This window comes from Heptranchias perlo, unplaced genomic scaffold, assembly GCF_035084215.1.
Source record: "Heptranchias perlo isolate sHepPer1 unplaced genomic scaffold, sHepPer1.hap1 HAP1_SCAFFOLD_913, whole genome shotgun sequence".
In the NCBI taxonomy this organism is placed as follows: Eukaryota; Metazoa; Chordata; class Chondrichthyes; order Hexanchiformes; family Hexanchidae; genus Heptranchias; species Heptranchias perlo.
The window spans coordinates 16,575-30,560 of record NW_027139954.1 but is presented as its reverse complement, the minus strand read 5'-3'; the positions used below and the strand labels follow the sequence as shown (position 1 = coordinate 30,560).

The following is a 13,986-nucleotide window of genomic DNA, read 5'->3' as shown; positions in this document are numbered from 1 at the left end:
GTTGTGGAATCGCTTAGCTCTGTCTATAGCATGTTGCTTCCGCTGTTTAACATGCATGTAGTCCTGTGTTGTAGCTTCACCAGGTTGGCATCTCATTTTTAGGTACGCCTGGTGCTGCTCCTGGCATGCTCTTCTAAACTCCTCATTGAACCAGGGTTGATCCCCTGGCTTGTTGGTAATGGTAGAGTGAGGAATATGCCGGGCCATGAGGTTACAGATTGTGCTGGAATACAATTCTGCTGCTGCTGATGGCCCACAGCGCCTCATGGATGCCCACTTTTGAGCTGCTAGATCTGTTCTGAATCTATCCCATTTAGCACGGTGGTAGTGCCACACAACACGTTGGATGGTGTCCTCAGTGTGAAGACGGGATTTCATCTCCACGAGGACTGTGCGGTGGTCACTCCTACCAATACTGTCATGGACAGATGATTTTGCGACAGGGAGATTGGTGAGGACGAGGTCAAGTAAGTTTTTCCCTCGTGTTGGTTCGCTCACCACCTGCCGCAGGCCCAGTCTAGCGGCTATGTCCTTCAGGACTCGGCCAGCTCGGTCAGTAGTGGTGCTACCGAGCCACTCTTGGTGATGGACATTGAAGTCCCCCACCCAGAGTACATTCTGTGCCCTTGCTACCCTCAGTGCTTCCTCCAAGTGGTGTTCAACATGGAGGAGGACTGATTCATCAGCTGAAGGAGGACGGTAGGTGGTAATCAGCAGGAGGTTTCCTTGCCCATGTTTGACCTGATGCCATGAGATTTCATGGGGTCCAGAGTCAATGTTGAGGACTCCCAGGGCCACTCCCTCCTGACTGTATATCACTGTACCGCCACCTCTGGTGGGTCTGTCCTGCCGGTGGGACAGGACATACCCAGGGATGGTGATGGAAGAGCCTGGGACGTTGGCTGAAAGGTATGATTCTGTGAGTATGGCTGTGTCAGGCTGTTGCTTGACTAGTCTGTGGGACAGCTCTCCCAATTTTGGCACAAGTCCCCAGATGTTAGTAAGGAGGACCTTGCAGGGTCGACTGGGCTTGGTGTTTTGCCGTTGTCGTGTCCGGTGCCTAGTGGTCCAATGCCGGGTGGTCCGTCCGGTTTTATTCCTATTGTGACTTTTCGTAGCGAGATTTTACAACTGAGTGGCTTGCTGGGCCATTTCAGAGGGCAATTAAGAATCAACCACATTGCTGTGGGTCTGGAGTCACATATAGGCCAGACCGGGTAAGGACGGCAGGTTTCCTTCCCTGAAGGACATTAGTGAACCAGATGGGTTTTTACGACAATCCGGTAGTTTCATGGCCTCCATTACTGATACTAGTATTTTAATTCCAGATTTTATTTAATTAATTGAATTTAATTAATTGAATTTAAATTCCCCACCTGCCTTGGCGGGATTTGAACTCATGACTCTGGATTATTAGTCCAGGCCTACTGGATTACTAGTCCAGTAACATAACCACTATGCTACCGTACCCGGTATCTCTGCGCTCGTCAAATTCTGGCCTCTTGCGCATCCCCGATTCCCATCGCTCCATCATTGGCGGCCATGCCTGCAGCTGCCTCTCTCTCCTCCTTTAAGACGTTCCTGAAAACCTCTCTCTTTGACCGAGCTTTTGGTCACCTGTCTGAATATCTCCTCATGTGGCTCGGGGTCAGATTCTGTTTGAATACGCTCCTGTGAAGCGTCTTGGGGACGTTTTACTAAGTTAAAGGCGCTATATAAATGCAAGGAGTTGTTGTGTGAGAGAGAGTCTGAATGAGCGACTGGTTTCAGAATCCCAGATCTAAAAGATGGCAGGGCAGGTTGAGAAAGCGGTTAAAAAAGCAGACGGGATCCTGGGCTTTATAAATAGAGGCAGAGAGTACAAAAGCAAGGAAGTCATGATGAACCTTTATAGAACACTGGTTCGACCACAACTGGAGTATTGTGTCCAGTTCTGGGCACCGCACTTTAGGGAGGGTGCAGAAGAGATTTTCTAGACTGATTCCAGGGATGAGGGACTTTAGTTACGTGGATAGACTGGAGAAGCTGGGGTTGTTCTCCATGGAACAGAGAAGGTTGAGAGGAGATTTGATTGAGGTGTTCAAAATTATGTATAATCAAGACACCCTTCCCATTGGTGGAAGGGTCAAGAACTGGAGGACATTGGCCTTCATTGCAAGAGGATTTGAGTCCAGGAGCAGGGATGTCTTACTGCAGTTATACAGGGCCTTGGTGAGACCACATCTGGAGTATTGTGTGCAGTTTTGGACTCCTTATCTGAGGAAGGATGTCCTTGCCATGGGGGGAATGCAATGAAAGTTTACCAGACTGATTCCTGGGATGGCAGGACTGGTGTGTGAGGAGAGATTGGGTCGACTAGGCCAAAATTCACTCGAGTTTAGAAGAATGAGAGGTGATCTCATCGAAACATATAAAATTCTAACAGGACGAGACAGACGAGATGCAGGGAGGATGTTCCTGATGGCTGGGGGAGTCCAGAACCAGGGGTCACAGTCTCAGGATACGGGGTATGCCATTTAGAACCGAGATGAGGAGAAATTTCTTCACTCAGAGGGTGGTGAACCTGGGGAATTCTCTACCACAGAAGGCAGTGGAGGACGAGTCATTCGATGTATTCAAGAAGGAGATAGATATATATCTAAATGCTAAAGGGATCAAGGGATGTGGGGAAAAAGCGGGAACAGGGCACTGAGTTAGACGATCAGCCATGATCATTTTGAGTGGCGGAGCAGACCCGAAGGGCCTAATGGCCAACTCTTGCTCCTATTTTCTATGTTTCGATGACATAGATTTAAGGTGATTGGCAAAAGAACCCAAGGTGAGATGAGGAGAAACTTTTTTCCCCAGCGAGTGGTGAGGATCTGGAATGCACTGCCCGAGGGGGTGGTGGAGGCAGATTCAATCATGGCCTTCAAAAGGGAACTGGATAAGTACTTGAAAGGAAAAAACATACAGGGCGACAGGGATAGGCCGGGGGAGTGGGACTGGCTGGATTGCTTGTGCATAAAGCTGGAGCGAACTCGATGGGCCGAATGGCCTCTTCCTGACCTGTAACCTTTCGATGATTCTATCACTGTGCGTGTGTGGGAGTCTGAATGGACTCCTGGGACCTGATTCCCAGAGCTGGCCCATTCCTACCTGTGATGGGTTGAAGCTCCACCAAAGCAGAGGAGCTGGAACTTTCCAGAACTCTGTACTGTGTCACCGCACTGTGAGCAGCCCTGTCCTGACGGACTTTCACCATCGTCCCCTCCACATCTCCAACACGGAACAGAGGAGATAAGGCCATCTGTGAGAGAGGGAGAGAGAGAGAGGAGCTTTACTCTGTATCTGACCCTGTACCTGCCCTGGGAGTGTTTGATGGGACAGTGTAGAGGGAGCTTTACTCTGTATCTGACCCTGTACCTGCCCTGGGAGTGTTTGATGGGACAGTGTAGAGGGAGCTTTACTCTGTATCTAACCCTGTACCTGCCCTGGGAGTGTTTGATGGGACAGTGTAGAGGGAGCTTTACTCTGTATCTAACCCTGTACCTGCCCTGGGAGTGTTTGACGGGACAGTGTAGAGGGAGCTTTACTCTGTATCTAACCCTGTAACTGCCCTGGGAGTGTTTGATGGGACAGTGTCGAGGGAGCTTTACTCTGTATCTAACCCTGTACCTGCCCTGGGAGTGTTTGATGGGACAGTGTAGAGGGAGCTTTACTCTGTATCTGACCCTGTACCTGCCCTGGGAGTGTTTGATGGGACAGTGTCGAGGGAGCTTTACTCTGTATCTGACCCTGTACCTGCCCTGGGAGTGTTTGATGGGACAGTGTAGAGGGAGCTTTACTCTGTCTCTAACCCTGTACCTGCCCTGGGAGTGTTTGATGGGACAGTGTAGAGGGAGCTTTACTCTGTATCGAACCCTGTACCTGCCCTGGGAGTGTTTGATGGGACAGTGTAGAGGGAGCTTTACTCTGTATCTAACCCTGTACCTGCCCTGGGAGTGTTTGATGGGGCAGTGTAGAGGGAGCTTTACTCTGTATCCAACCCTGTACCTGCCCTGGGAGTGTTTGATGGGACAGTGTAGAGGGAGCTTTACTCTGTATCTAACCCTGTACCTGCCCCTGGGAGTGTTTGATGGGACAGTGCAGAGTGAGCTTTACTCTGTATCTAACCCTGTACCTGCCCCTGGGAGTGTTTGATGGGACAGTGCAGAGTGAGCTTTACTCTGTATCTAACCCTGCACCTGCCCCTGGGAGTGTTTGATGGGACAGTGTAGAGGGAGCTTTACTCTGTATCGAACCCTGTACCTGCCCTGGGAGTGTTTGATGGGACAGTGCAGAGTGAGCTTTACTCTGTATCTCACCCTGTACCTGTCCTGGGAGTGTTTGATGGGACAGTGTAGAGGGAGCTTTACTCTGTATCTAACCCTGTACCTGCCCTGGGAGTGTTTGACGGGACAGTGTAGAGGGAGCTTTACTCTGTATCTAACCCTGTACCTGCCCTGGGGGTGTTTGATGGGACAGTGCAGAGGGAGCTTTACTCTGTATCTGACCCTGTACCTGCCCTGGGAGTGTTAGATGGGACAGTGTAGAGGGAGCTTTACTCTGTATCTAACCCTGTACCTGCCCTGGGGGTGTTTGATGGGACAGTGTAGAGGGAGCTTTACTCTGTATCGAATCCTGTACCTGCCCGGGGAATGTTTGACGGGACAGTGCAGAGGGAGCTTTCCTCTGTATCCAACCCTGTACCTGCCCTGGGAGTGTTTGATGGGACAGTGTGGAGGGAGCTTTACTCTGTATCGAACCCTGTACCTGCCCGGGGAATGTTTGACGGGACAGTGTAGAGGGAGCTTTCCTCTGTATCCAACCCTGTACCTGCCCTGGGAGTGTTTGATGGGACAGTGTGGAGGGAACTTTACTCTGTATCTAACCCTGTACCTGCCCTGGGAGTGTTTGACGGGACAGTGTAGAGGGAGCTTTACTCTGTATCTGACCCTGTACCTGCCCTGGGGGTGTTTGATGGGACAGTGTAGAGGGAGCTTTACTCTGTATCTAACCCTGTACCTGCCCTGGGAGTGTTTGATGGGACAGTGTAGAGGGAGCTTTACTCTGTATCGAACCCTGTACCTGCCCTGGGAGTGTTTGATGGGACAGTGTAGAGGGAGCTTTACTCTGTATCGAACCCTGTACCTGCCCTGGGAGTGTTTGATGGGACAGTGTCGAGGGAGCTTTACTCTGTATCGAACCCTGTACCTGCCCTGGGAGTGTTTGATGGGACAGTGTAGAGGGAGCTTTACTCTGTATCTAACCCTGTACCTGCCCTGGGAGTGTTTGATGGGACAGTGTAGAGGGAGCTTTACTCTGTATCTAACCCTGTACCTGCCCTGGGAGTGTTTGATGGGACAGTGTGGAGGGAGCTTTACTCTGTATCTAACCCTGTACCTGCCCTGGGAGTGTTTGATGGGACAGTGTAGAGGGAGCTTTACTCTGTATCTAATCCTGTACCTGCCCTGGGAGTGTTTGATGGGAGAGTGTCTTTCTGCTCTGATCTGAACATGAGTAAATCACTGACCTTAAAATGTTTCCTTGGGCTGCTAACCTCCCTCTCGATCATGGGAATGTCGATCACACCTTCAGAGGGCACTGGTACACCGACGGTAATAACCCTGAGAGAGAATGAGAGACAGGGGGTTATTTACAGTTATACCCCACACACACAGGGACTGAGAGACAGGGGGTTATTTACAGTTATACCCCACACACACAGGGACTGAGAGACAGGGGGTTATTTACAGTTATACCACACACACACAGGGACTGAGAGACAGGGGATTATTTACAGTTATACCCCACACACACAGGGACTGAGAGACAGGGGGTTATTTACAGTTATACCCCACACACACAGGGACTGAGAGACAGGGGGTTATTTACAGTTATACCCCACACACACAGGGACTGAGAGACAGGGGGTTATTTACAGTTATACCCCACACACACAGGGACTGAGAGACAGGGGGTTATTTACAGTTATACCCCACACACACAGGGACTGAGAGACAGGGGGTTATTTACAGTTATACCCCACACACAGGGACTGAGAGACAGGGGGTTATTTACAGTTATACCCCACACACACAGGGACTGAGAGACAGGGGGTTATTTACAGTTATACCCCACACACAGGGACTGAGAGACAGGGGGTTATTTACAGTTATACCCCACACACACAGGGACTGAGAGACAGGGGATTATTTACAGTTATACCCCACACACAGGGACTGAGAGACAGGGGGGTATTTTCAGTTATACATCACACACAGGGACTGAGAGACAGGGGGTTATTTACAGTTATATCCCACACACACAGGGACTGAGAGACAGGGGGTTATTTACAGTTATACCCCACACACAGGGACTGAGAGACAGGGGGTTATTTACAGTTATACCCCACACACAGGGACTGAGAGACAGGGGGTTATTTACAGTTATACCCCACACACACAGGGACTGAGAGACAGGGGGTTATTTCCAGTTATACCCCACACACAGGGACTGAGAGACAGGGGGTTATTTACAGTTATACCCCACTCACACAGGGACTGAGAGACAGGGGGTTATTTACAGTTATACCCCACACACACAGGGACTGAGAGACAGGGGGTTATTTACAGTTATACCCCACACACAGGGACTGAGACAGGGGGTTATTTACAGTTGTACCCCACACACAGGGACTGAGAGACAGGGGGTTATTTACAGTTATACCCCACACACACAGGGACTGAGAGACAGGGGGTTATTTACAGTTATACCCCACACACACAGGGACTGAGAGACAGGGGGTTATTTACAGTTATACCCCACACACACAGGGACTGAGAGACAGGGGGTTATTTGCAATTATACCCCACACACAGGGACTGAGAGACAGGGGGTTATTCACAGTTATACCCCACACACAGGGACTGAGAGACAGGGGGTTATTTACAGTTATACCCCACACACACAGGGACTGAGAGACAGGGGGTTATTTACAGTTATACCCCACACACAGGGACTGAGAGACAGGGGGTTATTTACAGTTATACCCCACACACAGGGACTGAGAGACAGGGGGTTATTTACAGTTATACCCCACACACACAGGGACTGAGAGACAGGGGGTTATTTACAGTTATACCCCACACACACAGGGACTGAGAGACAGGGGGTTATTTATAGTTATACCCCACACACACAGGGACTGAGAGACAGGGGGTTATTTACAGTTATACCCCACACACACAGGGACTGAGAGACAGGGGGTTATTTACAGTTATACCCCACACACACAGGGACTGAGAGACAGGGGGTTATTTACAGTTATACCCCACACACACAGGGACTGAGAGACAGGGGGTTATTTACAGTTATACCCCACACACACAGGGACTGAGAGACAGGGGGTTATTTACAGTTATACCCCACACACACAGGGACTGAGAGACAGGGGGTTATTTACAGTTATACCCCACACACACAGGGACTGAGAGACAGGGGGTTATTTACAGTTATACCCCACACACACAGGGACTGAGAGACAGGGGGTTATTTACAGTTATACCCCACACACACAGGGACTGAGAGACAGGGGGTTATTTACAGTTATACCCCACACACAGGGACTGAGAGACAGGGGGTTATTTACAGTTATACCCCACACACACAGGGACTGAGAGACAGGAGGTTATTTACAGTTATACCCCACACACACAGGGACTGAGAGACAGGGGGTTATTTACAGTTATACCCCACACATGGACTGAGAGACAGGGGGTTATTTACAGTTATACCCCACACACAGGGACTGAGAGACAGGAGGTTATTTACAGTAATACCCCACACACACAGGGACGGAGAGACAGGGGGTTATTTCCAGTTATACGCCACACACACAGGGACTGAGAGACAGGGGGTTATTTACAGTTATACCCCACACACAGGGACTGAGAGACAGGGGGTTATTTACAGTTATACCCCACACACACAGGGACTGAGAGACAGGGGGTTATTCACAGTTATACCCCACACACAGGGACTGAGAGACAGGGGGTTATTTACAGTTATACCCCACACACAGGGACTGAGAGACAGGGGGTTATTTACAGTTATACCCCACACGCACAGGGACTGAGAGACAGGGGGTTATTTACAGTTATACCCCACACACACAGGGACTGAGAGACTGGGGGTTATTGACAGTTATACCCCACACACACAGGGACTGAGAGACAGGGGGTTATTTACAGTTATACCCCACACACACAGGGACTGAGAGACAGGGGGTTATTTACAGTTATACCCCACACACAGGGACTGAGAGACAGGGGGTTATTTACAGTTATACCCCACACACACAGGGACTGAGAGACAGGGGGTTATTTACAGTTATACCCCACACACAGGGACTGAGAGACAGGGGGTTATTTACAGTAATACCCCACACACACAGGGACTGAGAGACAGGGGGTTATTTCCAGTTATACGCCACACACACAGGGACTGAGAGACAGGGGGTTATTTACAGTTATACCCCACACACAGGGACTGAGAGACAGGGGGTTATTTACAGTTATACCCCACACACAGGGACTGAGAGACAGGGGGTTATTTACAGTTATACCCCACACACAGGGACTGAGAGGCAGGGGGTTATTTACAGTTATACCCCACACACACAGGGACTGAGAGACAGGGGGTTATTTACAGTTATACCCCACACACACAGGGACTGAGAGACAGGGGGTTATTTATAGTTATACCCCACACACACAGGGACTGAGAGACAGGGGGTTATTTACAGTTATACCCCACACACACAGGGACTGAGAGACAGGGGGTTATTTACAGTTATACCCCACACACACAGGGACTGAGAGACAGGGGGTTATTTACAGTTATACCCCACACACACAGGGACTGAGAGACAGGGGGTTATTTACAGTTATACCCCACACACACAGGGACTGAGAGACAGGGGGTTATTTACAGTTATACCCCACACACACAGGGACTGAGAGACAGGGGGTTATTTACAGTTATACCCCACACACACAGGGACTGAGAGACAGGGGGTTATTTACAGTTATACCCCACACACACAGGGACTGAGAGACAGGGGGTTATTTACAGTTATACCCCACACACAGGGACTGAGAGACAGGGGGTTATTTACAGTTATACCCCACACACACAGGGACTGAGAGACAGGAGGTTATTTACAGTTATACCCCACACACACAGGGACTGAGAGACAGGGGGTTATTTACAGTTATACCCCACACATGGACTGAGAGACAGGGGGTTATTTACAGTTATACCCCACACACAGGGACTGAGAGACAGGAGGTTATTTACAGTAATACCCCACACACACAGGGACGGAGAGACAGGGGGTTATTTCCAGTTATACGCCACACACACAGGGACTGAGAGACAGGGGGTTATTTACAGTTATACCCCACACACAGGGACTGAGAGACAGGGGGTTATTTACAGTTATACCCCACACACACAGGGACTGAGAGACAGGGGGTTATTTACAGTTATACCCCACACACAGGGACTGAGAGACAGGGGGTTATTTACAGTTATACCCCACACACAGGGACTGAGAGACAGGGGGTTATTTACAGTTATACCCCACACGCACAGGGACTGAGAGACAGGGGGTTATTTACAGTTATACCCCACACACACAGGGACTGAGAGACTGGGGGTTATTTACAGTTATACCCCACACACACAGGGACTGAGAGACAGGGGGTTATTTACAGTTATACCCCACACACACAGGGACTGAGAGACAGGGGGTTATTTACAGTTATACCCCACACACAGGGACTGAGAGACAGGGGGTTATTTACAGTTATACCCCACACACACAGGGACTGAGAGACAGGGGGTTATTTACAGTTATACCCCACACACAGGGACTGAGAGACAGGGGGTTATTTACAGTAATACCCCACACACACAGGGACTGAGAGACAGGGGGTTATTTCCAGTTATACGCCACACACACAGGGACTGAGAGACAGGGGGTTATTTACAGTTATACCCCACACACAGGGACTGAGAGACAGGGGGTTATTTACAGTTATACCCCACACACACAGGGACTGAGAGACAGGGGGTTATTTACAGTTATACCCCACACACACAGGGACTGAGAGACAGGGGGTTATTTCCAGTTATACCCCACACACACAGGGACTGAGAGACAGGAGGTTATTTACAGTTATACCCCACACACAGGGACTGAGAGACAGGGGGTTATTTACAGTTATACGCCACACACAGGGACTGAGAGACAGGGGGTTATTTACAGTTATACCCCACACACACAGGGACTGAGAGACAGGGGGTTATTTCCAGTTATACCCCACACACACAGGGACTGAGAGACAGGGGGTTATTTACAGTTATACCCCACACACACAGGGACTGAGAGACAGGGGGTTATTTACAGTTATACCCCACACACAGGGGCTGAGAGACAGGGGGTTATTTACAGTTATACCCCACACACACAGGGACTGAGAGACAGGGGGTTATTTACAGTTATACCCCACACACACAGGGACTGAGAGACAGGGGGTTATTTACAGTTATACCCCACACACAGGGACTGAGAGACAGGGGCTTATTTCCAGTTATACGCCACACACACAGGGACTGAGAGACAGGGTGTTATTTACAGTTATACCCCACACACAGGGACTGAGAGACAGGGTTTATTTACAGTTATACCCCACACACACAGGGACGGAGAGACAGGGGGTTATTTACAGTTATACCCCACACACAGGGACTGAGAGACAGGGGGTTATTTACAGTTATACCCCACACACACAGGGACTGAGAGACAGGGGGTTATTTACAGTTATACCCCACACACAGGGACTGAGAGACAGGGGGTTATTTACAGTTATACCCCACACACAGGGACTGAGAGACAGGGGGTTATTTACAGTTATACCCCACACACAGGGACTGAGAGACAAGGGGTTATTTACAGTTATACCCCACACACACAGGGACTGAGAGACAGGGGGTTATTTACAGTTATACTCCACACACAGGGACTGAGAGACAGGGGGTTATTTACAGTTATACCCCACACACACAGGGACTGAGAGACAGGGGGTTATTTACAGTTATACCCCACACACAGGGACTGAGAGACAGGGGGTTATTTACAGTTATACCCCACACACAGGGACTGAGAGACAGGGGGTTATTTACAGTTATACCCCACACACAGGGACTGAGAGACAGGGGGTTATTTACAGTTATACCCCACACACAGGGACTGAGAGACAGGGGGTTATTTACAGTTATACCCCACACACAGGGACTGAGAGACAGGGGGTTATTTACAGTTATACCCCACACACATAGGGACTGAGAGATAGGGGGTTATTTACAGTTATACCCCACACACACAGGGACTGAGAGACAGGGGGTTATTTACAGTTATACCCCACACACAGGGAGTGAGAGACAGGGGGTTATTTACAGTTATACCCCACACACACGGACTGAGAGACAGGGGGTTATTTACAGTTATACCCCACACACAGGGACTGAGAGACAGGGGGTTATTTACAGTTATACCCCACACACACAGGGACTGAGAGACAGGGGGTTATTTACAGTTATACCCCACACACAGAGACTGAGAGACAGGGGGTTATTTACAGTTATACCCCACACACACAGGGACTGAGAGACAGGGGGTTATTTACAGTTATACCCCACACACACAGGGACTGAGAGACAGGGGGTTATTTACAGTTATACCCCACACACAGGGACTGAGAGACAGGGGGTTATTTACAGTTATACCACACACACACAGGGACTGAGAGACAGGGGGTTATTTTCAGTTATACCCCACACACAGGGACTGAGAGACAGGAGGTTATTTACAGTTATACCCCACACACACAGGGACTGAGAGACAGGAGGTTATTTACAGTTATACCCCACACACACAGGGACTGAGAGACAGGGGGTTATTTACAGTTATACCCCACACATGGACTGAGAGACAGGGGGTTATTTACAGTTATACCCCACACACACATGGACTGAGAGACAGGGGGTTATTTACAGTTATACCCCACACACAGGGACTGAGAGACAGGGGGTTATTTACAGTTATACCCCACACACACAGGGACTGAGAGACAGGGGGTTATTTACAGTTGTACCCCACACACAGGGACTGAGAGACAGGAGGTTATTTACAGTTATACCCCACACACAGGGACTGAGAGACAGGGGGTTATTTACAGTTATACCCCACACACACAGGGACTGAGAGACAGGGGGTTATTTACAGTAATACCCCACACACAGGGACTGAGAGACAGGGGGTTATTTACAGTTATACCCCACACACACAGGGACTGAGAGACAGGGGGTTATTTACAGTTATACCCCACACACACAGGGACTGAGAGACAGGGGGTTATTTACAGTTATACCCCACACACACAGGGACTGAGAGACAGGGGGTTATTTACAGTTATACCCCACACACACAGGGACTGAGAGACAGGGGGTTATTTCCAGTTATACGCCACACACACAGGGACTGAGAGACAGGGGGTTATTTACAGTTATACCCCACACACAGGGACTGAGAGACAAGGGGTTATTTACAGTTATACCCCACACACACAGGGACTGAGAGACAGGGGGTTATTTACAGTTATACCCCACACACAGGGACTGAGAGACAGGGGGTTATTTACAGTTATACCCCACACACAGGGACTGAGAGACAGGGGGTTATTTACAGTTATACCCCACACACAGGGACTGAGAGACAGGGGGTTATTTACAGTTATACCACACACACACAGGGACTGAGAGACAGGGGGTTATTTACAGTTATACCCCACACACAGGGACTGAGAGACAGGGGGTTATTTACAGTTATACCCCACACAGGGACTGAGAGACAGGGGGTTATTTACAGTTATACCACACACACACAGGGACTGAGAGACAGGGGGTTATTTACAGTAAAACCCACACACAGGGACTGAGAGACAGGGGGTTATTTACAGTTATACCCCACACACACAGGGACTGAGAGACAGGGGGTTATTTACAGTTATACCCCACACACACAGGGACTGAGAGACAGGGGGTTATTTACAGTTATACCCCACACACACAGGGACTGAGAGACTGGGGGTTATTTACAGTTATACCCCACACACACAGGGACTGAGAGACAGGGGGTTATTTACAGTTATACCCCACACACACAGGGACTGAGAGACAGGGGGTTATTTACAGTTATACCCCACACACACAGGGACTGAGAGACAGGGGGTTATTTACAGTTATACCCCACACACACAGGGACTGAGAGACAGGGGGTTATTTACAGTTATACCCCACACACAGGGACTGAGAGACAGGGGGTTATTTACAGTAATACCCCACACACACAGGGACTGAGAGACAGGGGGTTATTTACAGTAATACCCCACACACACAGGGACTGAGAGACAGGGGGTTATTTCCAGTTATACGCCACACACACAGGGACTGAGAGACAGGGGGTTATTTACAGTTATACCCCACACACAGGGACTGAGAGACAGGGGGTTATTTACAGTTATACCCCACACACACAGGGACTGAGAGACAGGGGGTTATTTACAGTTATACCCCACACACAGGGACTGAGAGACAGGGGGTTATTTACAGTTATACCCCACACACAGGGACTGAGAGACAGGGGGTTATTTACAGTTATACCACACACACACAGGGACTGAGAGACAGGGGGTTATTTACAGTTATACCCCACACACACAGGGACTGAGAGACAGGGGGTTATTTACAGTTATACCCCACACACACAGGGACTGAGAGACAGGGGGTTATTTACAGTTATACCCCACACACAGGGACTGAGAGACAGGGGGTTATTTA

General features: G+C 49.5%; 1 protein-coding gene across 1 annotated transcript in view; it reads right to left on the bottom strand.

The window, feature by feature from the left end:
* rpusd4 (RNA pseudouridine synthase D4) overlaps positions 1-13,986 on the bottom strand; it is a gene marked incomplete at its 5' end in the record, with an annotated part of 32,425 nt that overhangs the window by 4,521 nt on the left and 13,918 nt on the right. Inside the window, 2 exons of the mRNA XM_067981778.1 lie at positions 3,139-3,289; positions 5,555-5,648. Coding sequence (XP_067837879.1) covers positions 3,139-3,289; positions 5,555-5,648 — 245 coding nt within the window. The remainder of the gene's footprint in view (positions 1-3,138; positions 3,290-5,554; positions 5,649-13,986) is intronic.